This window comes from Atractosteus spatula, chromosome 17, assembly GCF_055471065.1.
Source record: "Atractosteus spatula isolate fAtrSpa1 chromosome 17, fAtrSpa1.hap1, whole genome shotgun sequence".
NCBI lineage: Eukaryota > Metazoa > Chordata > Actinopteri > Semionotiformes > Lepisosteidae > Atractosteus > Atractosteus spatula.
This window is the reverse complement of record NC_142722.1, coordinates 7,654,410-7,677,299: the sequence shown is the minus strand read 5'-3', so window position 1 is coordinate 7,677,299 and position 22,890 is coordinate 7,654,410. Positions and strand designations below refer to the sequence as shown.

General features: G+C 37.9%; 3 protein-coding genes across 3 annotated transcripts in view; 2 read left to right on the top strand and 1 right to left on the bottom strand.

The window, feature by feature from the left end:
- Positions 1-7,727, top strand: part of srrm4 (serine/arginine repetitive matrix 4) — a 65,230-nt gene extending 57,503 nt beyond the window's left edge. The window contains exons 9-13 of the mRNA XM_088935998.1: positions 342-676; positions 1,742-1,951; positions 2,141-2,245; positions 2,749-2,901; positions 3,475-7,727. Coding sequence (XP_088792124.1) covers positions 342-676; positions 1,742-1,951; positions 2,141-2,245; positions 2,749-2,901; positions 3,475-3,733 — 1,062 coding nt within the window. The 3' untranslated portion in view covers positions 3,734-7,727. The remainder of the gene's footprint in view (positions 1-341; positions 677-1,741; positions 1,952-2,140; positions 2,246-2,748; positions 2,902-3,474) is intronic.
- A 901-nt stretch (positions 7,728-8,628) lies between these two features.
- On the top strand, positions 8,629-17,222 carry hspb8 (heat shock protein family B (small) member 8). Its single transcript, XM_088935923.1, has 3 exons — positions 8,629-9,448; positions 13,248-13,311; positions 15,868-17,222. Exons 1-3 carry the CDS (start codon positions 9,082-9,084, stop codon positions 16,034-16,036), a joined length of 600 nt encoding a protein of 199 aa, XP_088792049.1. The 5' UTR covers positions 8,629-9,081; the 3' UTR covers positions 16,037-17,222.
- A 518-nt stretch (positions 17,223-17,740) lies between these two features.
- Positions 17,741-20,520, bottom strand: LOC148818971 (heat shock protein beta-1). Its single transcript, XM_088935922.1, has 4 exons — positions 20,133-20,520; positions 19,711-19,774; positions 18,963-19,089; positions 17,741-18,226 (listed from the first exon to the last, which is right to left on the bottom strand). Exons 1-4 carry the CDS (start codon positions 20,518-20,520, stop codon positions 17,741-17,743), a joined length of 1,065 nt encoding a protein of 354 aa, XP_088792048.1.
- Between the last annotated feature and the right edge of the window lie 2,370 nt (positions 20,521-22,890).

Sequence of the window (22,890 nt, the reverse complement as noted above, 5' to 3'; positions counted from 1 at the left end):
GTAGTACGTAGTTCTATTCACACAACTCTTTTTCTTTCCTTTGAACGTTAATCTTTGGTTGTTCCCTTCTTTTCTTTCTGTTCAAGGTTTATTTGGACTTACAATTTGTTTTGGTTATCTTTTATATTTTTACTTTCTACATTGTTCGCATGCTATAAATTTGCATGATGTCTTAATCTCTCCAAGTTTTCCTGTCCCGAAATTCAATTTTTTCTCTGTGTTGAGTAGGGAAATACATGCCTTTTTTAGAATGTTTTCACTGCATCATGAAGGTAGATGCTTAAGCTTGTGAACACCGTCTCTTTCCAGTAAAGCAACAGGTCCTGTGTTTCTGTTTGCAGATTACGCAGTCAGGGTCTGGAGCTGACCTATTTACCACAAAGGAAATCAACCATGACATCCTGTCCCATCAGAATAAAGGGCCACAGGATTATGACTCTGGAAATGATACATCCTCTCCGCCATCTACAAAAACAGGCTTGGCAAGGTCAGAGGGCGATGAAGAGAAAAAAAGCTTGTATCAAGTAGAGTTACCTTCCCCCAAAAAACTGAGGTTCACTGATGCCGATAATGCCTCTGATTCAGGGAATTCTATCACCAGTTACTCGTCTGTGTGTAAGACATTGACTTTGGGAACCTCACCACCTAACGGTCTTGTGAATGGGAAAACTAAAAGGTGAGTCCACTCATGCCATTCCACTTTTGTATGTGTGACTATTGTAGTTTACTGACAAAATGTTAATTTAAAAGACAGATGTCTATGTACAATCTACAGTATGTACCAGTTATGTGCTATGTCCTGTATGGACATTGAAATTGCAACAATTTCTTTGTTCAAGCAATCACAGTAAGCGTATCTTTAATGTCTTCAATCTCGTGGTTAAAGTATTTTATACCTGCCATGACCTGAAGTTGGTCACTTTTCAAACACTGTACGTATCTCAGCACCCCTGAATATCTGATAATAAAGGATTGCAATATTTATTTTTAGTTCTTTCATCCCAGTCTACTTACTATATTATTGTATATTTCATTCATCCTGTCTCCAGTTTAGAAACAGAGATCCCATGACCTAATTGTAACATTCCAAGACAGAAAATACCATGCTGCAATGCTAGTTTGTGTTGTTTATACTAAGACATTGACATTTCACCATATGAAATTTATGGTGTGCAATCTTGTCAGTCTTATTTTTCCACATCAAGGAAGAAAGCAAGCTGATCGTTTGGACTTTTGTTTATCGCACTAAAAATTGCACAATGGTATAATCTGAAGCAGCATAATTCATGTTTCCAAATAAATGTCTTTTAGTACGGGCCATGTGATGGAGGTCTACATTAACATGGCAGTGATACACATATTCACAGGTCAAAGTTTTAGAATTCCCCAACAAACCACAGGTTGGGACTGAACAGCTGGAGCAGGAAAATGACATTTATTCTACAAGGTCCTGCAATGTGTGCAGCCCAATCCCATTCCATTTTTCATGCAAGATTACATTCAGTTGACGTTACGATGAGGTTAATGGCGTGTGGGATTGAACTGCATGTTCCATTGGTTCCACCTGTTTTCAATAAGATGGAAGGTGAAGGAAGTCTGTTTCATGCTCCTCAGTCCAACCATGCATTGTCTGCCGCTCAGAGAGTTTACACATTTGACTGGGAGTGTCTCACCCTGTGAAGGTATGTGAAACAACATGTTCAATAATATTTTAACTTCAATACCGCTGCAAACATTGCAGGGAGCTCATGTCGCCAAGCTTGGGGACAGCAGCAGTGGATGAACACAAGCCATCGGGGAATTCCCCATCCCAGACACACCTACCCAGAGGTTGCTCAAGGATGAGGTCTAGAAGCAGCCGGAGCAGAAGCTGCAGCTCCCGGAGTTCCAGCCACTCCTCGCACTCCTCACCTCGCTACTCCCGGAGCAGGTCCCTGTCCTCAGGAAAAAGGTGAGTTTGTGACTGTATAACACAAAGTTCAGCGGGGATTTGTACCACACCCACACTCCATGTGTGACAATTCAATATGTGCAACCTTGTTAAACCAGTAACAGTGAATCAGGGTTACCTTACTTGCCTAAAACGTCTTACTTCATGTGTTAGCCTTACTCGGTTTCCTCCCTTTCCCCTTCACTGAAGGTCTTATTCCCGGTCACCTAGCTACTCTGTGAAATCGAGTTGGAGGAGATCACAGAGTTCCAGATCTAGCAGGAGCCCCAGCTACTCCAGATACAGCCCAGACAGGTAAAGGGCATTCTCAACACAGCCTGCTAGCAAATTGACATTGTAATAGATCCAAGGTAGAATGTAAAAGCTTCATGATTGATAAATGGCCTATTGCTTGCATAGATGTACTGGTGACTAAGATGATATAAACTAGAAGAAATAACTCCCCTTACTGGAAGACAAAAATCTATCTAGGTGATGAATAGTATTATTGCAAGATTTTGTGATTTATTCATGTGTAGTATACAAATCTTTATGAGCCATGTCTGTGAATAAATGTAGATAAAGCTAACTTTAGATTCATTGAAACATTGGTGGATTTACAGTAGCAAAAAAACTATTTAGTGCACTGAACACCTGCAATGCAACTGTATGAATTAACTGGCAAATTTACATTCAAGTAGCATTGCTGAGAATGCAATAATAGAAAATACTACATTCAGCACAGGGCATGTGTTTTAATTTTCCAATAAGATGATCAGGAAAGAGTTTTAATCTCACCTGTTTGTGTCCCACACGAGGGATCGGGAAAGGGAACGAGAGCACAAGAAGTACAGCTCGTGCGAGAAAGAGTCCAAGCGGGCGAGGGAGCGACGGAGGCGCAGATCTTACTCGCCACTGAGGAAACGGAGGAGAGATTCTCCCAGCCACTTGGAAGCACGGAGAATCACCAGGTTTGTGCCGGGTCTGTTTGCATGCTTACATTCTTCATCCCTTGCGGTTACGTCACATGCACAAAATATCCCAGCGTGCTGGTAAAATTCCATACTGGGCTTGTACGCGATCTGAACTTCCTTATAATCCCCCTGAATTAAACTGATAAACCAAAGTCTAACCCCACCTGATCTGCTGCATAGTTGGGCCACAGGAGGGTACTGGATATCATTGGTGAATTAAATCCTTCCCCTCCTATGGGTAATACATTTTGGGATCCTTGGGGATGAAAAGCACTATATAAATACAAGACATTACCATTATAACTTAAAATACTGCTGCCCTGATAGTTAAAGACTCAGTTTTATACAGTATTTTAATGGGTCATTCTACAGTATAATACAGTATAATTTTGGGTGTTTTTGATTTTTGTTGGGGGGGGGGGTTCCTAGCAGCAAAACTAATCTTTCACTTCATTCACTTCCATTTAAAAAGAAAACGTCACTTCAATCGTACAATATCTAATGCTGGAAGAAGTGTGTGGTCCCGAATGGAGGACTTGTCAGCTCTTGCTTCTCTTGCCCCCCCCACAGTGCCCGGAAGAGGCCCATTCCTTACTACCGCCCCAGCCCTTCCTCCAGCAGCCGCTCCAGCAGCTGCTCCTCCTGGCGCAGCGCCTTCTCTCGAGACCGCTCCCGCGCCCGGAGTCGAAGCAAGAGCCGGAGTCGGAGCTATTCCACCTACAGGAGCCACAGCCGCAGCCCTTCCTGGAGTACCCTCGGCCGGAGCCACCGGAGCAGTCGCAGCCGGAGTTACGACTCTGTGGGCAGCTATGGCAGAGTGCGACGCTAGTTCCCCGCCTGCGCGTTAGGCAGGCCCGCATTTTGACGGGAAAGTGGGATAATGTCAGGTCCAGCTTCAGAGAGATGTCGCTGGGCCTCTGGGGATGAGAATCGATTTTTCCATATGCTTTCTGCAATCAACAGTCAACCAGAGAATAACACTGATGTTTTATAGTCCCCTGAGTTTCTTGTCAAAGAGTGCTTGTTAGGAAAGTGGTGTCAATGTTATGCGATTGGCTGTATAAAAAGGGACTGTAGGCGGTCACTGCACTGCTGGAGTTTCATGCTGCTCTACTGACACTCATCTGCAGCTGCGTTTCAAAAAGGTTGCAAGCTTTTCATGAGATCCTCCTCATAATGGGAAAAGAGATACTTCAGATCCGTTCCTTACATATGTGAATCTGCTTGTAGGAATGAGACCAAATCCAGCAATGGTCCAGACCGGATTAGGACAGCTATATCACAGATGCTCTTGTCAGTGTCTTTTGTCCTTTTTTCAACCATCCACTCCAACACTCCTTGGCACTTGTCAAATTAGCATTGCGCATGCTTATTACTGAAGCCTGTAGGAGCTGTAGGAGCTGAAAATCTTACAATATGTACCGGAAAAGGGCAGTCGGTGCAGATTTTTAAAATAATAGACACACGTTTTAAACTGCTATCTTATACATCAGACATACATCTTTTTAAAGTAAACTACACAAGGGTAGTGTCACAGGTGTTTTGAGAATATCATTTTCCCCATTTCTCAAATGTACTGTTTGTGTGTAGTTTTGAATTTTTAAAGTTTCTATAGTGAATCTAGACTAATTCGTCTTTAAAGCCCAGTAATAAGAACCCTAGAAATGATCAATTAAAAATGTTTTTTACAGCACCAGCAAACTATGATATTTTTTTAATCACTTCCTTGGAAATGATAGCTCTTTCAACCAGCATTTGATGATAATTTGTTAAAACACTTTGAAAGTAGTCTGGATTTTTTTATATTTATATTGCAGCTATACAGAGGGTAACGTATGCACCTAAAAGGGGTCTCATAGTAGGTGTAGCCTGTTATGGTAACATTTCTCCCTAGACTACCTATTTGTGATGTCTCCTGCAGGAAGGAGTTGTTGTTTGAAGGAAGTGTGTGGCTTGAGGTTGGAAAGATGCCTGAAATGTGGTAATTGAATGCTGGCTGGAGATGACACCACACATAATGTTGGCCATATTTTGGTTGCTCTGGTGGTAGCTGCTTGTAACATCCATATCATAATGAACGTGATATTAAGGGATTGGGTGCATATACGCACAGGTTACTGTCAAACACATGTAATGTATTGTTATGTAAAAATTTAATATACACTACGTAGTGCTGAAACAACATTCTATTTACCTCTGCAGGCAAACTGCCACATATGACAGTTGTTTAAGCTTACATATAGAGATAAATGATATCAGAGAAAACATCAAACAGAATAAATTGCACATAAGCTTTGAACTCTGAGAGTGCATTCAACAATAAAGATATGCATACTTAATTCCACTAACGTGCAGTTTGGGAGTTACAAGAAATAGAATATGTAAAATTACATTACCCTATATTTTTTATTGATTTAAACATCATAGAATTCTGTTCTATTACGCAAGAGCAGAGAGGTCACACAGCTATTTGTATGTTACTAAACACTAATGGAGTGGGAAATTTTAAATTGAAAAATGTTTAAGGAGTTGTTTTATGGTGAGATTAACACAGCTTCCATTTTTAAGGATTATAACTAAGTTCCCTATACCTAGGGAACTGTCTTATGTATAATGTTTCATGGCGCTAAAGAAATTAATTTATGATTGAAGGCAGGTGCACCTACAGGGTGCAAATAATGATGAATTTCAAAGAACACTACAGACAAAGACTTATATTTTAATGTCAATACATGGCATGTAATTAAATGCATACTTGTTTAATGAAATGTACCTTTATTGTTTTAAGATAATATTGTCAACTGATTATAACAAAATCATCATATTATTCATTACTTTTATTTTAGTTTTATCTTTTATTTAAATTCCTGAGAATACTTTTGTACATCAACTGTGCAAAAATCTGTGCAAATATCAGTGTGATGTTTTATTTTTATTTAATTTTTATTGTATGAATAGCTTTTTGTGTTGGGTTCCAGTTTGGCACTGACCGTTGGTTTCAGGTATTATGTTCTATACTTCTTGTGTTCAATTATTTATTTAAGATCTTTAAAGAGCAGAAAAAACAAAGTCCCATGCTTCTAAATTAGCATTGGTGGCATTTATTTTAGAATGGGAACATTTTTAAAGGAAATATGCTCTAGTGGTTCATTTTCAATAGTACTATGCACATATTTTTGTATGCTATGGCTCTGTTTCGGTTCCAGCTGCAATGAAGTTTACAAATTATTTATTTATGTATTTATTTTATGTTCATGTTTCTTACAGCAATTATTTATTTTTTCTATGTTATTGTGTTTGATTATTTTTGCTGTTATTTATATAGTAGACAAGTGTGTTCTTCAATGCACTAATGTGGATTATATATCATATATAATATTATATATGGAAGAGGGAGGCTTGGGTATTCCTGATCATGTTTTTGTAGCCTGATAGAAATCCATCAGCAATGTTATTTAAATATTTGATGTTCACTCCTAGCACATAAGTGAATGTTGCCAAGCTTAACTGGTTATGTACTGTAGGCTGTGAAGAAGAAGAACAAGGTTTAGCCTGTCTGATATTCATTCTCAAGAAAAAAAAAACATGTATCATCTGCATTCCTGAAATACTGTACATGGTTTTTAAATGTTTCCCTTTTCTCAGAATGTGCAAGGTCTACTTTGAAAATGGAGATGTACCAGAATGAGAATCAGAAAAGGCATGGAAATAATGGTATGTTCTCTATGCATTGTAAATATGAAGGGGTGGCTGAGGTTGTTATGGAATTCTAGTTATTTACTGTAACCTATTTAAAAGAAGTAGTAGGAAAAGCAACAGAAAACAATCTACATTGATGTCAAGGGATCTACTGTTTTTGATGTGTAAGTTTATTTTCTATGATTCTCCAAGAGTGTTTGACATTCAAAAAAACTTGCTGGAATACTGTATATTCAATGTTCTGTAAATATGCGTCAATATATCTAAGTAAGCAAAAGAAAAACAAATTTTGTTTTGTGGGTGTGGCCACATAGGTCTTATGCCATCCTCTGAAAAGTTTATTTGTCATGATGTCTCTCTTGAATTGTGAATCTTTTTTTGCACTACAGGATCATACTATTTTGTCAGAGAAGTCTCGTCCTTTTTAGAAGCTCTGTAGATACAGTATCTGCGCTTGCATTTTCATAGCAGAAGGCAAGCAACTGTCTACGAAACAGATTTAATGTCAATTTCTTCAAATTACATTTCTGAGAGAACAATTCATTCAGCGTTTGAAATAAGATTCGCTCACTATGAAGGTTTGAAATGCTTAGGAACTCAAAAAGAACAGAAGGAAAAACAAAAATGATGGTGATCATTGTCAAGACTGGAGAACAGTAAGAACCTAACAAAGAACAATCCATCCACTTATTTTAAAATGATGTACAGTTAAATTATACCAAAAACATCAAGTATTCTCCAGTCATTTATGAAAGCCCAGATCTCTAGGCTAATGGACACTGCTGCTGTATACTTACAACAACTGTTGTTCCAAACAGCCCATTGATACATATTCTAAAAGCAGAATGGCTACATATATAGCCATTTACACTTCAAATGCCTAAATGTTTCAAAAACAAAACCCTGTGAGGACCAAAAATGTCACAAACTCCCAATGCACTTATTACATGTCATTTTGAGCTCAATTTGAAACTGTTTATACCTATTGGTACCAATCTCCCACTAACCTGAATATTCTTCATTTGGACATATGAAATACCCTTCATAAAATCAGTCTTCCTCTTGGATTTAATTTGTGAGCCTGTAAAACAAAACGTCCTAAATAAAGACTATCTGAAACAACACTTTGCCTTGCACCTTCACATCATTTGCGAGAGTTCCTGAGTTTGTTTTGATTACAGTTGACCAAATGATGACAAGAAAATGGAAAACTTACATCTCCAAGTGTCATCCAAGGACCTGGGTTATTTTTGTGAACTATTTTAACAGATAGCCAATTATACAACCTAGAGAGCACAAGCCCATTGTTTCATTTGAAATTCATTTCATAACGGAGATTTCAGGGAATCTAGCAAACAGTGCTGATGTAACCAGTAGGCTTTCCTTTTAGTGCATTGCTGAAAATACACACAGAGTGCTCCTGTAAATTAACTGAACCTTTTTGCATATGGTACAGCACTGGGGAACTACTGTATGCAAAAAGGCAATGTAGCTTTGCATCTATTCAAGGTTTGTTATGCATACAGAAAGAATGTGTTTAATTCTTTCATTTAAAAACCTACAGTAAAACCAATTATTTTACATAAGCAGTGAGGCCAAATCGTCTAAGTCAAGAATAGCACCTTTGAATCACTAGCGCTGATAATTCAGATCCCTTTTTAAACAGCTACATTTCACTGTTGAGGAAAGAAGAAGACCTACATACCCAAAGATTTTAGCAATGTATCCTAAAACAACTCGATAAGAAAATTTAAATGAGGTAAAGTGATCTTAAGAGCATCTATAATTTATATACAGTATATTCTAACGTCGTGTATTACAGATGAGTTGATGACTTTTTTGGGGATAGTGACATCATGTTGCTCTCTCTCTCATACGGCGCCCTCTCTGTCGCAACCTTGAGTTCATTTCTATTTAAAAGCTAATGAGATGCCATGGGGGTGGGCTAATCTGCTGAGCGATGGTTGTTCTGGAAGCCTGACACAAGGTGCACAACTAAATTTGGACAGAGAGCGTAATCACTTCATAGTCCCTAGGAAACGTCAGCTGTTACACGACATGCCTTCTGGTAAAGATATTTCATGATCCAGTCATAGCCCCGGTGACAGAGGGAATCTGAGTCGGGAAACCCCACTATATAAAGCCGAAGGAAGTGGGTTGGTGTTTCCAGAAAACTTTCTGAAAGCACAAGAGTGATCTTCGATGCAGAAAAGTTTTGTTGGAAAATAGGTTTTCGTTTTGTCCGTGTTTGAGTTAAAGGGGATCAATAGAAAAGGTCATCTGACTGATCTGATATTTTTGTGCAGCTGTACATTAAACAGGAATAAAAGCAGTAAAACGTTGAAAAGTTTTTTTAAAGAAGTAACGGGGTTACAATAAGACGTAGCTGGTCAACGTCCATTTTACGTTTAAGACTAAATAACTAAGTAAAATAGCAAAAAGTTCACGAGTTTGGTACAATCACCAAGTTTGGGAAGAATGGCGGATGGACACTTTTATACTACTGGAAGCAGGCAGAGGACTCCAAGAGACCCATTCAGAGATCAGTCGCTTAGCTCCCGGTTCCTGGATGACGATTTTGGAATGAGCCCTTTTTCGGATGACCTGTCAATGGACTGGCCTGACTGGGTTCGACCCCGACTAAGCTCTGCTTGGCCGGGCACTCTGCGGTCCGGGTTCTCTCGCTCATCCACGGGTACCCCTCCCACGTACAGCTCGAGGTACAGCGAACCTCGCAGTGCGCCTGTGGCCAGAGGGGAGCCGTGGAAAGTGTGCGTCAACGTGCACAACTTTAAACCCGAGGAGCTGAACGTAAAAACCAAAGATGGATTTGTAGAAGTGTCGGGTAAGTAAGCAGAAAGCTGAGAAACATGTGCAATGAATACCAAAGATGCTTCAATATAAAGACGGACTTGTTTTGCCTAAATAATAATACAGTCTAGTAAAGAATTCAGCGTAGTAGCTGCAGATACCCTAAAGAAAGCTTCACAGCCTTAGGAAGGTTGTACTTTTGTCGCTACTTTACAGCGCAATTATGCACCTATACATGATATATTCTGCCTCTCTGTATAAATGATTTTTTTTAGTTCTGCTGAGTCTTGCGGCTTTTCCTAATAATAGTCATTTATGCCTTTTTGCTTTTCGTTATTTAATCTTGCTATAGCAGTAATGTAACGTTCATTGCTGGGAAGGTTGTAAAATCAGAGTGACAAATCTACTTGCGCACAAGCATAAAGTGGCTTTCTATTCTTTCCTTACCCTTTGCATTGACTCTAAATTTAATCTTCTTAATTTACAGCCAATGTTTTTAACCATACGTACTTGACAGAACGATGCGAATTGCTGAGACTTGTGATTCGCTATTTGCGATTAAAAACTTAGTTCCCCGCGCTGCTACACCTGCCAGGATTCCTGGTGGCTTGCTCAGCTGTGCAGTATTGTAAAACGGAGACAATTTTACGAATCTTAATCCATTGTCTGCCCCACTGCCATTACAGTCCGATACTTGTGTTGCTCGAAACTGGCGAGATACAAATGTAATAACTTTTTTTGCCCTACCCCAATTCGTATAAAAGAAATTTGAGTAATACAATATTGTTAGAGGATCATTAGGCCTGTGTCTTTATTGAAGGATTTTATTGGGGGTTTTTTTCATGATAAAACTAAAACAGTTTGCTTCTTAATCTATCTTTGAAAAGCTCTTCACTGTTGATTTTTGGAAATAAGTTTGGAAAAGGTTGGTGAAAATATGTATATATGTGTATTTAAAAGAAGAAGGATTTTGCAGCTTAATTCTTTAAAACTATAGTGGAGGTCTGAAATATAGTCCCAAAAGCACAAAGCAAGTTGTCAGTTCATATTCTTGATATCCCAGATAAAATCTCTGTGGTGAAATCTCTTCCTTATACCAGACCTCATTCTATTAAGTACATAGAGTAGGTGGCAGTGCCATAAAAAGTAGATGAACATCATTAGAAAAACTACTCTGTGTCATGCCAATATTTTGGAATATTTTCAAAGCATTAGCAAAATTCAGTGTTTCTCCAAGGTCTGTGTTGTAAACAGTAAATACTGATTTTTCACAATTCGCACAGTTGTTAAAATGGTTGAAATATTATGAGATCACTATTTCCCCTTGGCAGATAAGGTGGCTACAAAAGAATGTTTAATAAAACACTGAAAGGAAAAATGTGTGACAAAAATGTTCTGGTATTTAATATATGTCATGCCAGTGAGGGGATGAAATCACCACAGAAAACAGCTTGTGTCCTGAATCCTTTCTCTTTAGGAGCTTGATCTAGTTCTTTCTGCGATCTAAGATGCCTCTGAGGGTTTAGGATTGCAAATAACTTGGCTAAGGGAGGGGTGGGGCTGCTCTGACATTTAGGAGCAACAGATGGACAAAAACAAACAGCTGCTGAATGAAATCATGAGCTGGGTCACAGGCTGGGTTATATAAGAAAGGTTGCAAAGAGGAGGAGACATTCGGTCCATTCTGCTCATGTGGTACTTTAGTAGTCAAGTAAATGTCAAATTTCCTTCAGCCTTTCTCCTGGAGCAGTACAGAGCTTCGACTTCAGCCTCCTGGCAGGAAAACTGTTTCAGATATACCCAACTCTTTGTATAAAAAAGGGCTTTGTATTATCCACCCCTACTTAATTTCGTTTTGTGACCCCGTTTCTCATCTTCACTACTGAGTCTGAAACTGTCCCCTCAGGTGGACACTAACTATAAACCTGAGGATATTATATTTATAGATCAACTCTCATGCCAATGTCCTTTGTTCTAGACCAAAGAGATTTTATTTGTTTATGTGTCTATCAAGATGAGGAATCACCCATTTTCATTTTGAATTCTTTCTAAAGCTGCGATATCTTTTTTGACTTGATCTGGTTCACTGTACAGTAAAGACCTTCAGAACTTGTGCAACTGTTTCAACATTTAAAGAGCAGCTACAGTGGTAGTAATATCTATGGCTACTGTGGATTGAAATGGCACTAAGCGATCAACAATGATGTTGCATATGAAGAAGCCAATAAAAAAACATATTCCACGTGTTAGTGCAGTTTTTTCTAACAATGCATATCTGTTGGAGTTACAACAGAGTGATGGTTTCCTTTAATGGTTAAATTTATATGAGTATATGCAGCAATGAAGTAGTGATTACTTTTGGTTTTAAATTCCCAAAATTCCCCTTAACCAGTGGGAATACAGTATATGCTCTTGGAGGGTTATAGTAACTGAGGCAATGAACAATTTAGGAATAATGCTGTTTCGTGGCTTGTTTGAATATTAATTACCTAAATATTGTAGTGGCTTTTTTTTTTGCTTTTGGGAACTATAGACATTACCTTCTTGGAAAATGCAGTCTCCCATTACTCTAAACAAACATTTTAAATAATTTTAATATTCAATATTTTAAATAAATGAAAAATCAGGGAATTGGATTAGGAAAACCTGACACAGAGTATAAATGAAGAAGCACGAGAGTTCTTTATTGATACACAAACCCTATGCAGATGTTAAACAATATCAGAATTTTATCATGTAGAATTTAATATTGCACAGCATTCATTACCTCAACATTTTTTGGTAAAAATTTAAAATGTACCTAGTTCAAGGAAAATGTGTTTGTAGAATACACTAGAATTTTAGACTCACTATCATATGCAAACACCATACAGACAAGACAAAAGATTAGGACACAGATTAGGGACCAAAACAGATTCATTTTTAAGAACCCATATGGAGCAGATTTAAGTGCTAAAAACCTGTTTGGCTTTGTCATTCTCTCTGCATGAGAAAACAGATGTTTTTGTAGAGAGAATCACTCTTGAGGTTGAACATTGGGAAAGTTGATCAGGAATGGGTTAGGAATTTTTTTTTTCAAAAGGAACGGCTACCCAGCCAAGAGCTCTTCTGCCATTACAAAGGGCTCAAAGAACCATTTCAGCCAAACTTTATTTCATACCAAGCCAACACCATTCGTGTGAAACACATGGGTCTCATTTTCATTAGGTCTCTGAGTGAGCTCTCTTTAATGAGCTGCAGCCACTGGAAACCATAAAGATGAGGCATCATGGATCGATTAAGTGAAAGGTTTTAAAATGTATTAATTTATTAGGTTTTTTTTGTCCTGCTCATTTGTGTGGCCCTGGAAAATGCATAATGAATGAACACGTTGTAAACTATTGTATTACATTAAATAGTTGTTTTAACATAAATGATGTGAAAAAAGAATACACATGTGAAAATCTATTCATTCAATTCATTAATTAAATTTCAGCTTTAACCAATTTGTAATAAAAAGAGAACATCATTTTATTATGTATGAGCTCAACACTGCACTTCTTTCAATCAACTGCTTGGCTACATTGTGTCAAAGACAGCAGCAGATTATCATTGTAATTATGGGAAGAAAAAAATCATATTAATGGTAAACAGGATTGTTGATTGCCAATACTGTATAATCATCTATAGGAAAACAAAATAATAATTACATACTGGCCAAAACAACAATTAATTTATATTTAACATGTTAAACATTACATTTGACTTTAAAATGACTTTAAAATAGTTAAAATGTTAAAGTTGGAGTCTCTCGAGTTTTATTAACTTGTAATTATGTTTTTTTCTGTGTGTAGGCAAGCATGAAGAAAAGCAGGAAGAGGGGAGCATTGTTTCCAAAAATTTCACTAAGAAAATCCAGTAAGTATTCCGCATTGACCTTAAATATCCCACAAGACCAATTCTAGTGCTTATGTGCTTCAGTTCAATCAGTTCATTGCACTGGACTGCCTCTTTGTTATCATAACAACAATATTTTCCATAATCAATTCTTTTGCCTTTGGATTTTGACTAGTCAATCCACATAAAATAGTAACATTATTTTAATGTACTGATGCCAATGAATGGTTTTAGAGGTGATTAAGTTGGGTGCTTAAATCTCTTTCTTGAAAAATAATGTCAATTACATTAAACCATTAAACCAACTAACTTTCTAACCAGTCCACAGACATTACAGAAGTAATTCAAGTAGGGAGCTGCATCAGCATGTGTAGGCTGCAAGGGAACAGGTAAAGTTTTATTCCATTCTGAAAAGATTAGTATGGAATGAAACTGAAGAAGGCCCCACAGCCGAAACATTGTGTCGCTTTTCTTTTCAGCATGGAATACACTTTTACCCGTTCCTTTACAAAAGTAATGCTAATCAGTACTACAGGGATGGCCCTAGGGTATCATCTCAACATTGTTAATTTCCTGTCCACTGATTAATACCTTTCTGACCCTCACTAGAGTTCTTCATATATTACAATGGTCAGGAACATTTCACATCTCATTTTGGCAAAGTAGTGCTAGGTCTTCTGGGCTTATCTGCAGAGCACATCCTGCTTCCTCCAGAGTTTGACACATCCCTAAAACATTGAGATGCAAAGCATGACTGGGAAAATGTTTAAAAAAAACATCAAATTGAGGAGGACCAAGTTAGATATATGAAAGATAAATTAATAATGATACACAGTGAAACAGCTATTGGTATTCATATTACTGTCCATACTAAACTAAAGTGATGCTTTAGAATCAATGAGTGTCTCTGATGGGATATATAAATGCATGACATGTATTAATTTTGTTTTCCCAACTTGTTATGCTTCTAAATAGGTAGATCTTTGTGTTCAAACCTTTTATTCTGTTTTTTTAGAAAATGCAATGCTTAGAAAAATCCGTTTCAGTCATTGTTTAGATGCTTCTGTTACTTGTTTTCGTGCTGCTACAGTATCAGATTCCCCCACCCCAAACTTGGATGCTTTCTGGCAATTTCACAAAATCAATCTGAGTGAGAGAAGCTGCAGCATGCAGTAAACAAACCCTACTGCAGGATACATATAAGGTCATAGCAGTGTCTGAAATAATAAGATACGGTATGTGAAGCTTTGATGCTCTAAAGGTGATGTTTGACTGCAGTATTTTTGCAACTAAAAAGTATTCAGTGTAAGGTGCAGTGCTTATCTTTATTTTATTTTTCGCTCACGAAAGGGAGAGAAATAGAATCTGTGTTTTGTAGCCAATTAGCTATCAGTGTGGATTTTAGAGGGACCATGTTAATGAAGTAGAATGTTGGTATGATATATGAAATGGCTTGGGAGTTTGTTTAAGCACTAGACAGCTTGGCAGCTTTTCTGGAAACTTGAGCAAGTCCTTATTAGGTAATGGCACTTGACAAAGACTTGGCACACACTGCTCAGCTGTTTCGACTAGAAAGATCTTTTTCAAAGTAGGACCCTTCTGCACACCATCGGACATTCTTTAGGGGAGCTGTATTTGAAAAAAAAATGCTTTCTGCTTCTTTTTTTTTAAAAAAAGCACATCTACTCAAATGAAAAGAGAATAGATTTTATACAAATGGTACACACAGCTGTATTTGTTAAAACCTTAGCTTGTTCGAATTTAATATGTCAAATTGTGTAGTGTAGAGTCATTATCCAATACCAGAAAACTTATGTTAGTGTGGTTTTAGATCTTTCTAGGAGCAGTTGTGGTGTAGGTTATACATTACATCTGATTTCACCTCAAACATTAATACTGTATCTAGATTTATCAGCAAAAAGCTGGAATCTGATTTTCAGGATCAGATGTCACTCAATGTGGAAATCAGGGAACTATGGCAACTTTTAAAGCAGTAAAATGCATAAATATAAATCCTGTAGATTATGTGAGAAATATTCTCCTGCATGGCGTCTGCTCTTAACCTTTATAGTCATATCAAACGTACTGTATGAGGTCTCTGATCTCTTTCACTTGTAGGCCTCACTGATAGGAGTCTTATCTTAGATCTTATCTTATCTTATCAGCCTCTAATCGGCTGGCCAGTTTGGGAAAATGGTTAGATTATCTTAGTCAACTTATGTCTAACCATAAAGGACTGGACTAAGAAAGTGAGGAAAATACTGAAACATAAACCATAAGAAATAAGTGGAAACTACAGGGAAGTACTTTTAAAGCTGAGAACTGCAGGGGCTTTTTCATCATTTTTTTTTCATCAAAGCCCATCATCTGGTTTCCTGAACCTGAAGATGCTCAGATCAATTTGGTAATCAGTTACTCACTACCAAAAAGTACTAGATGGGAAATATGGCCTCCATATATCTCTAATATTTCTTATTCCTATAAAGAAGACAGTATCAGTACCCTGAAGACTGAGGATACAGTGACATGACACTGTATGTTTCCATATACGATCTTTTCCCTTCACTTTTTTTCTAGGATACCTGTAGATGTGGATCCCCTCACAGTTTTCGCTTCCTTGTCTCCGGAGGGAGTTCTCATAATTGAAGCTCCTCAGACCCCGCCCTACTACCTCTTTGGCAGTGATTACACAGGGAACGAGGGAGAGGAAACCGAGTTTAAAACTCAGGAAACAACTGTGGCTTAATGTCCTCGTCTGTAAAAGAAGGCCTCAGAAGGGATGTGGAAACCCTGTCAACAAACATAAGCGGACAACCAACCTGAGAGATCTGATGGAAAGGGTTGGGTGCAACAGAATGGTTTTCTGACCTTTGCAAATTTTCACCTCTTGAACTTTAGAGTACATCAGAACATGGGGTCACATTGGCTATGGGTATGCTTGTCTTCGTTCAGCCCCTAGAGGAATTATACAAAATATTTCTAGCTATTATATTACTATAACATTACAGTATTAGCAAATACCACCACACAGTTAGCTGTAACAGGCAAACTATGGTGAATTCATTAACCCAGTTCACTTACTGGATCATCCCTACACGGTTGGACATTGACAAAAAAACACATTTTAACCAGCTTTCTGTATGTGCCCGCCTCCAGGTGGACACAGAAATCCTGAGTGTCCAATTTCCTCTGCCTGATCTATTATTAGTAATGCTTCATTCTGAGTCTGTAAGGATTTTCCATATGTTTAGTTAAAATTAACTCAAAAGCTGATGTTCTATGATGTGTGTATTTACATTCGATAGAATGAGAGAGGCTGCTTCATTTTTCTCTATATAAATGTGCAGCATCTCACTAATTTCGTTCTGCACATCTATAGACCTTTTTAGGTGACACTCAAAATAAAGCATTACTGTCTTTCTAAGGTGACAAAAGGTGCACTTTTTAGAAAACGGCAATTGTAAGAATTTTAGGTTGTTTGGGCTACTTGAGATGTTTATGGTCAAATTCATGGTAAACAAGCTTTCTTTCTTATTAATTAACATGAAAATCAGCCTCATTTATTGGAGTGCTCTGTTTTAATCTGGACGCATTCAAGCAATTACGAATTAAGTATATAAAACTCGATTTATGCTGCTTTTCAATTCCACTGTGTGCGAACTGCTTTTATTGAAGTTTTGCCAACTGTATATAATTCATTTTTTTAAAGAATCATGGGTTGATCAATTTATGTGAATTTTTTTATAGAGGTCTTACAAAAATGTTTTTTTTTTGCTTTTCTATTTGTATATGAGATCCTGATTGTTTTTTTTCTGAACTAATTAATGCCTTTAAAAAAAGTCAGACTAATTACTTGACTGTTATTTTTAATGGAATGCCACTGAATGTCTTTGTTTAAGCAATAAAACCTCCCAACACCTCTTGCACAGTCTGTTTTGTCTTTGTTTTATTTCTGTGTTTGGAAGATTGTTGAGAACATCAAATAATGTATTGCTGCAGTAGAGTGGTAATAATTGGATGACATACTTGTTGGGGGCTTGCTAGATGTACAGTAAGATGAACAGCTCATTTATGCTTCCTGCCAATATGTACATATTTGGTGATACTGATCTAAGGATTCATATCCTGCTCAAGATTGTAAAATACAGAATAATTTAACATAAGAAAAGATCTGTCCATGAACTCTGCACATTCTCTTAATAAACAGTTTGGCTTAATTCCATAAATTTGAATGTGAATGCACGTACTGTATGTCATCTCTCTCTCTTCTACAGATTAATCACAAGTAAAAGCTGAAGTGTTGCTTGCAGTTCTTTATTAGTACTCCTAAATAACAAGTCTTACAATGTTTGGTGTAGTTTCTTTATTACTGTACTTCTGCAGGTCCAAAACAGATGGACACTGACAACCTGGTATATAGAGCATTGCTATTTAGTAAGTGCAAATTGAATCAGGAATGTTGTGTGCGTTCTTTAGCCTCTTCAGGCTGCTCAGTGTCCTGTTTCTCTGAGACCACTTGTCCAGAGCACAGGGAATCCTGTGGTTTGACAGGATCCTGCTGCGGTCCTTCTATAGGAGGTTCCTCGGGTGTTGCTGGAGTTTCCATCACAGGTTCTTCAGTGGCACCTTGCTGAAGTCCAGTTTGCACCCCTGGTTCTTCACTGGTGGTTTCGTCCATCCTGGCACCCTGTTCTCTCGGCACAGGAACACCCTCCTCTGAACCAAATGGTGCAACTTGCTGCTCTGATTGTGGTTGTGGTTTCTGATTGGCATTTTCTTGTAATGCACTTTCATGTTCATGCTCCAGATCCGCCCTGGCTCCAGGCACGGTGTCTACATAGTGCTGTGCCTCAGTCTCTTCAGTGGGTTGCAAGTGGCCTCTGTCCTCTCCCTCCACTTCATCCTCCTCTTTCTGGGCTTCCTTTTTTCTCTCCACCTGCACAGTAATTTGCTTTGTCTTTCATTTACATTCCACGTACAAACAGCATTTTGGTCAGCTTGATCAACAAACGGCCTTGAGATGATTTGTTGAAAAGAAATAGTAATAGAAATAGTACATTTTTCTTTGGAAGAAACAATTGCAGTAGGGAAACAGCAACAATGATTTTAGTACATTGTTCTAAAGATATAAATTCAAAAATGACTCCCTTCAGAAATTTTAACCATCATTTGCCATAGAGGTCACAATCCAACTGTGTTAAACACAGCCTAATTAATTAGTCAGATCAAGAAGGGATCTCAAATGATGTGTTCCTACAAGCAAAAACAATCCATTTTTCGTAGCATGCTAATTGTTTACTCTAACTTCTAAGGTGTCAAGCCGATTTTGACAAGTGAGCATTGAATACAAATTACGGCTAAACAGTCGAAGATGGAACAATATACATGTGGAATTTCTGCTGTTATAAAAAGGTGTTTGAATGTGGATGAATATTAATGTGAAAAAATACAGTGTATATAGGGATAAGGAGGCTGTTTCTGAGCCAGAACTTATAAAAAGACAAGTGATTTGTTAATCTACAGTTTATATGCAATCACTGAGAATGGATAATTAAAAATTATTTCAGGAAAAGGCATGAGCCAGCTGTGTGATCATAAATATTTTATTCAGAATAAATCCTTACAAATCCTCATCATACTTGTTGCTGCTCTGTGCCTTGATCTTTCCTCACCTGAACAGGGATGACAATCTCGACTGGAGCTCCATCAGCTTGCTGGGGGAGAGGGGCTTCCACAGAAAGGATGCCACTGGGCGATAGGGAGGAGCTGATGTTCTGAGGATCCACACTCGAGGGGATCCTATAGTGATCAGAAGAGCCAGAACCAAGCAGGTGAATCACATCAAAAGGCTGTTTTAGTGACAAGGAGTTTGCAATGTATGGAGTTCATGTAAACAGCAAAAAATGTCACGAAACAGCTTTGGTAAAATTATTAGTTTTTCCCAGCTCACTGCCACTTTCTATATGAGACGCATTGTAGAATATTTTGTGATATTGCTTTGAAATTATTTTAAATTGACATCTTTAGGCTGAACACACAAAAATCAGTTGGCATCAGGATTGCACGACTCTTGCCCATGACTCAGAACAAATTTGTGAATCAAAAGCACAGCGTGTTTTTCAGAGTATGGTATCTTAATTCACACTTAATTGTTTTGTCCATGACTCATCTTGCTTATTGTGTGTTCATTTCCAATAATGACAAATGGAAAAACCAACATGAAGTGCAGAGGTTATTGAAGGAAAAATAAATAATAAATAATGCTGTCCTGAGAAATGATTTTCACAATGAAACTGAAGCACACCTTGCTAATCATAGAAGTAAAGTGCAAAGGCTTATGTTGAGAAACAAATGTATTTGGTATTAAATCTCAGTATTTAAATTGCATTAAACTTATGACAAATAGTAATCTTAACTTACTTATACTTCCTTGTAAAACATCTGGAGACAAATCCATGTTCATCCTGTCTTTCTTCATGTTTGCCTAGGAATTAGTCATCAATTAATTATCTCTGAGTAGAATTCAGAATCAAATACTTTTTGTGTAAAGCAGTTGGACTCCCCAAGCTAGCGTGAATGCTGTGAAATCTCCTTAGTGTAGTCAGCTCCTGATGTTTGAACTGGTGTTCAAGGAATATGTGGGCAGTTCCCATACTACTGAAAGTTAGGAACACAAAAGACAAGTTCCTTTAAATGCAGATAACACACTCCCTCTTTTTAAAAAAATATACTCAAATTGACATGTAAACTACAGACTAGTGTTAACAAAAACCGTTACATCTAACCTTAAGTAAAAAGGGAGAGAGCACAGCAAAGGAAAGTGACTAGGTTGTTAGTGATACCTGCTATTTCCAGGTAGCCCTCTTTTGTTTTGATGGTAATTTCTTCTGGAGAGAAATGATTAACATCCAGGCTGATTTTCCAGCAGTCGGGCCCAGTCCTGACTTCAGATACTCCTCCGCACAGTTGCCTCTGAAGGCTTGGGCTGCTGGCCGCTTGCTCATACAATGAATAAGGTGCAAACAGGGGTGAGCGCAAGTAAGCTGGCCAGGAAGAAGACAGCCGTCTCCTCGCCCAGTCGATCCAGTTCAGATCTCCTTCCTCCAGGAAAGGGGGCAACCCAAAGTCCTGGTCAAAAATGCGACTGGGCTGTGCCCAGTCCCGGAAAGGATCCCAGTTCAGGTCCCGTTGGGAAAGGGGACGAGGGAGACGTCTGCTGTGCTCTGCCATAGCCTATGAAGAGTTCACGGAAAGGCACGAAAAAAATACGAAGAAAAAAGAAATGGGCCTTTCAAACTGCTGGTATTTCCCTTTCTGCCTTTCTTTGGCTCTCTTGCTTTGTCAAGAGATGAAGGTTGCAGAACGTGAAAGTCAAAATGAATGAGAAATAGTTGCAAGACAACAGAAACAGCTAGGTTTTTAAGGTATGCACTCGGGAGCTGATTAATAATTAGAAAGGTCCGATTTTTACAAAAGCTTTGCTCAGTTAGAACACATCGCTCACACTCCTTATATAGCCTGACTGTCCTTTCTAACACTTACTAAGCACTAATAGTTGTCCTATGAGATGTGAAAGTAGGAATCGGGTGATGGGCTGGGAGATGGTGCTGTTACTTACATGTTACACCATGCTTGGAAGAAAGGAGCTAATTAATGGTATTTATAGCTCTGGAGGGAAAATGGCAAATAGTTGGAGCATGACTGCAGGCACACTGGTGATGTTGTGATCACTGGCTTGTTCAACAATCTTGTCACATCCTCGTTCTCTTTGCTTTCTCCATAGTTACCACCGTCTTCTGCTTTGCAATGGAAGTTTGTTGGTCCTTTTTGCTCCGTGCTGAGCACTTTCATCAAGGTGGGAAACCAACTAGAAGTTAAGTGGTGTGTTAGATATACAGGGTCTCATTTTAAAGTGAGCTAGACCGCTTTAAGAAGCACTGTGGGTTCTTCAGGAACTAGTGAAATTTTTGCTCAAGAAATAAGCAGCAGCCAGTGGCTATGGCCACAAGGAGTTAGTAATACTCTGTTTTTTGCAGGTAACAGCAACCCCAGGAACGGGAAAGGTTGTATACACATGTGTGCTCACTCCCACACTAGCCAGCCCTACCAAGGCTACAGGGTTCAGTCATGGAGGGGTGATCTTAAAATTGGAAAATACAAATTTGTTTTTAGAGCACGGAGACCGATTTGGAAGTGTAGTTGACAAAGTCTGAAAACTCATTCAGGATAAATGATTTGACTAAATATTAAGAAAACAGAGAAGAAGCATATTGATGACTTGCTTATAGAACATAAGAGGGGGTATGTTGTAGAGGAGGCCCATCTAGCCCGTTTGGCAGTTAGTAGTTCATTGATCTAAGGATCCCATAAAGCTGGTTCTTGAAAGAAGCCAGGGTATCAGCTTCATGTTTTATACTAATACAACCTTTTGAATACAGAAGTGTCTGATATTCCCAATTTTAAATGCTTCTTCTGAAGTCCTGTGCTTCACATTCTTGTGCTTCTGAAGGAATCCATTGGGTTGGCTTTGTCAATCCCTTTTATAGAATAACAGTCTAACAGTCTTCTCTGCCACATGGACTAAAAAGGTTCATTCGTTTTAGCCTGACATAGTACAGCATTCCCATAAAGCCTGGGGAATGTATCTTTACAAATTCCAGAGCAGCTTCTGTCTTTAAGGCTTATTTTTAATTGAAGGAAAAAAAAAAACTATATATTTTGTATTTTGTCCACATACATTTTGCAAACATACAATATAACAAACAGTACAAGGAAGTCAAAAGCTTTGTGTTAATGATAATAACTAAAGGTTATTTTCTTTCAACGGAGTAAAGCAGGAGGTGTTTGTGGCAAAAAAAACCTGAATCCTAATTAAACTGATAAAGTCCTCCTATGAGAGCTGTGAGGAATTTCACTAATGAAAGAGCTTAGCATCTCCACCCCCTGCATTTCTTTACTTCTAATTAGTTTATGTCACTGGTTCCTCCAAGTGCTATTAACGGACTAGACACATCTTAACAAATTCTAGAGGGAATTAATAAAATCTCTCTATGAAACAGTAATGAGAAGCAATCAAATAAAAGGCATTTTTAAATGAATGGCCTGGGGAAATAATAATATGAATTGGCCGGCAAAAAAAAAATACTGAAATAACATTTGTGACGGGCAGAATGATACTGTACCGAATACGGAAAAGACTCTTGTTTCTAATGCTGTAAAATAAAAAAAAACATATTGAACACTATTCTGAAATCAAACTCCATGAAGAGGTCTACCAGAAAAGGTTCAACCCAATTTTCTTTGGGTCAATAAAGTAATTTTAAGCCACAGGTAGTTGAGATGCTGGTAATGAGTAATATCTATGTAGTCCATGCTCCTCACACAGATATAAAAGAATAAATGAATGTCCAAAATTCAATCTATAAATTAAACACTTAAACATGTCACTTTCAAGACCATGCAATGCATACATGAAGCCAATGAGATTTATTTCAATAACTGACAAACTTGTGTTTTACCTTGTGACCTGATAACTTCACACTTTGATATTTTTTTTCATTTCTCATTGAAGCTGTTAAGAAAAAAAGCTTCCCCCCCCCC

Bases quoted from the DNA above. Each gene is read 5' to 3' on its own strand.
- hspb8 (XM_088935923.1), top strand. From the start codon at position 9,082: ATGGCGGATGGACACTTTTATACTACTGGAAGCAGGCAGAGGACTCCA. The intron at 9,449-13,247 runs GTAAGTAAGCAG...TTCTGTGTGTAG, and splicing joins TGGATTTGTAGAAGTGTCGG to GCAAGCATGAAGAAAAGCAG. The intron at 13,312-15,867 runs GTAAGTATTCCG...CTTTTTTTCTAG, and splicing joins AATTTCACTAAGAAAATCCA to GATACCTGTAGATGTGGATC.
- LOC148818971 (XM_088935922.1), bottom strand. From the start codon at position 20,520: ATGGCAGAGCACAGCAGACGTCTCCCTCGTCCCCTTTCCCAACGGGAC. The intron at 19,775-20,132 runs GTATCACTAACA...ACTAATTCCTAG, and splicing joins GGGCTACCTGGAAATAGCAG to GCAAACATGAAGAAAGACAG. The intron at 18,227-18,962 runs GTGAGGAAAGAT...ATTACTGTGCAG, and splicing joins AGATTGTCATCCCTGTTCAG to GTGGAGAGAAAAAAGGAAGC.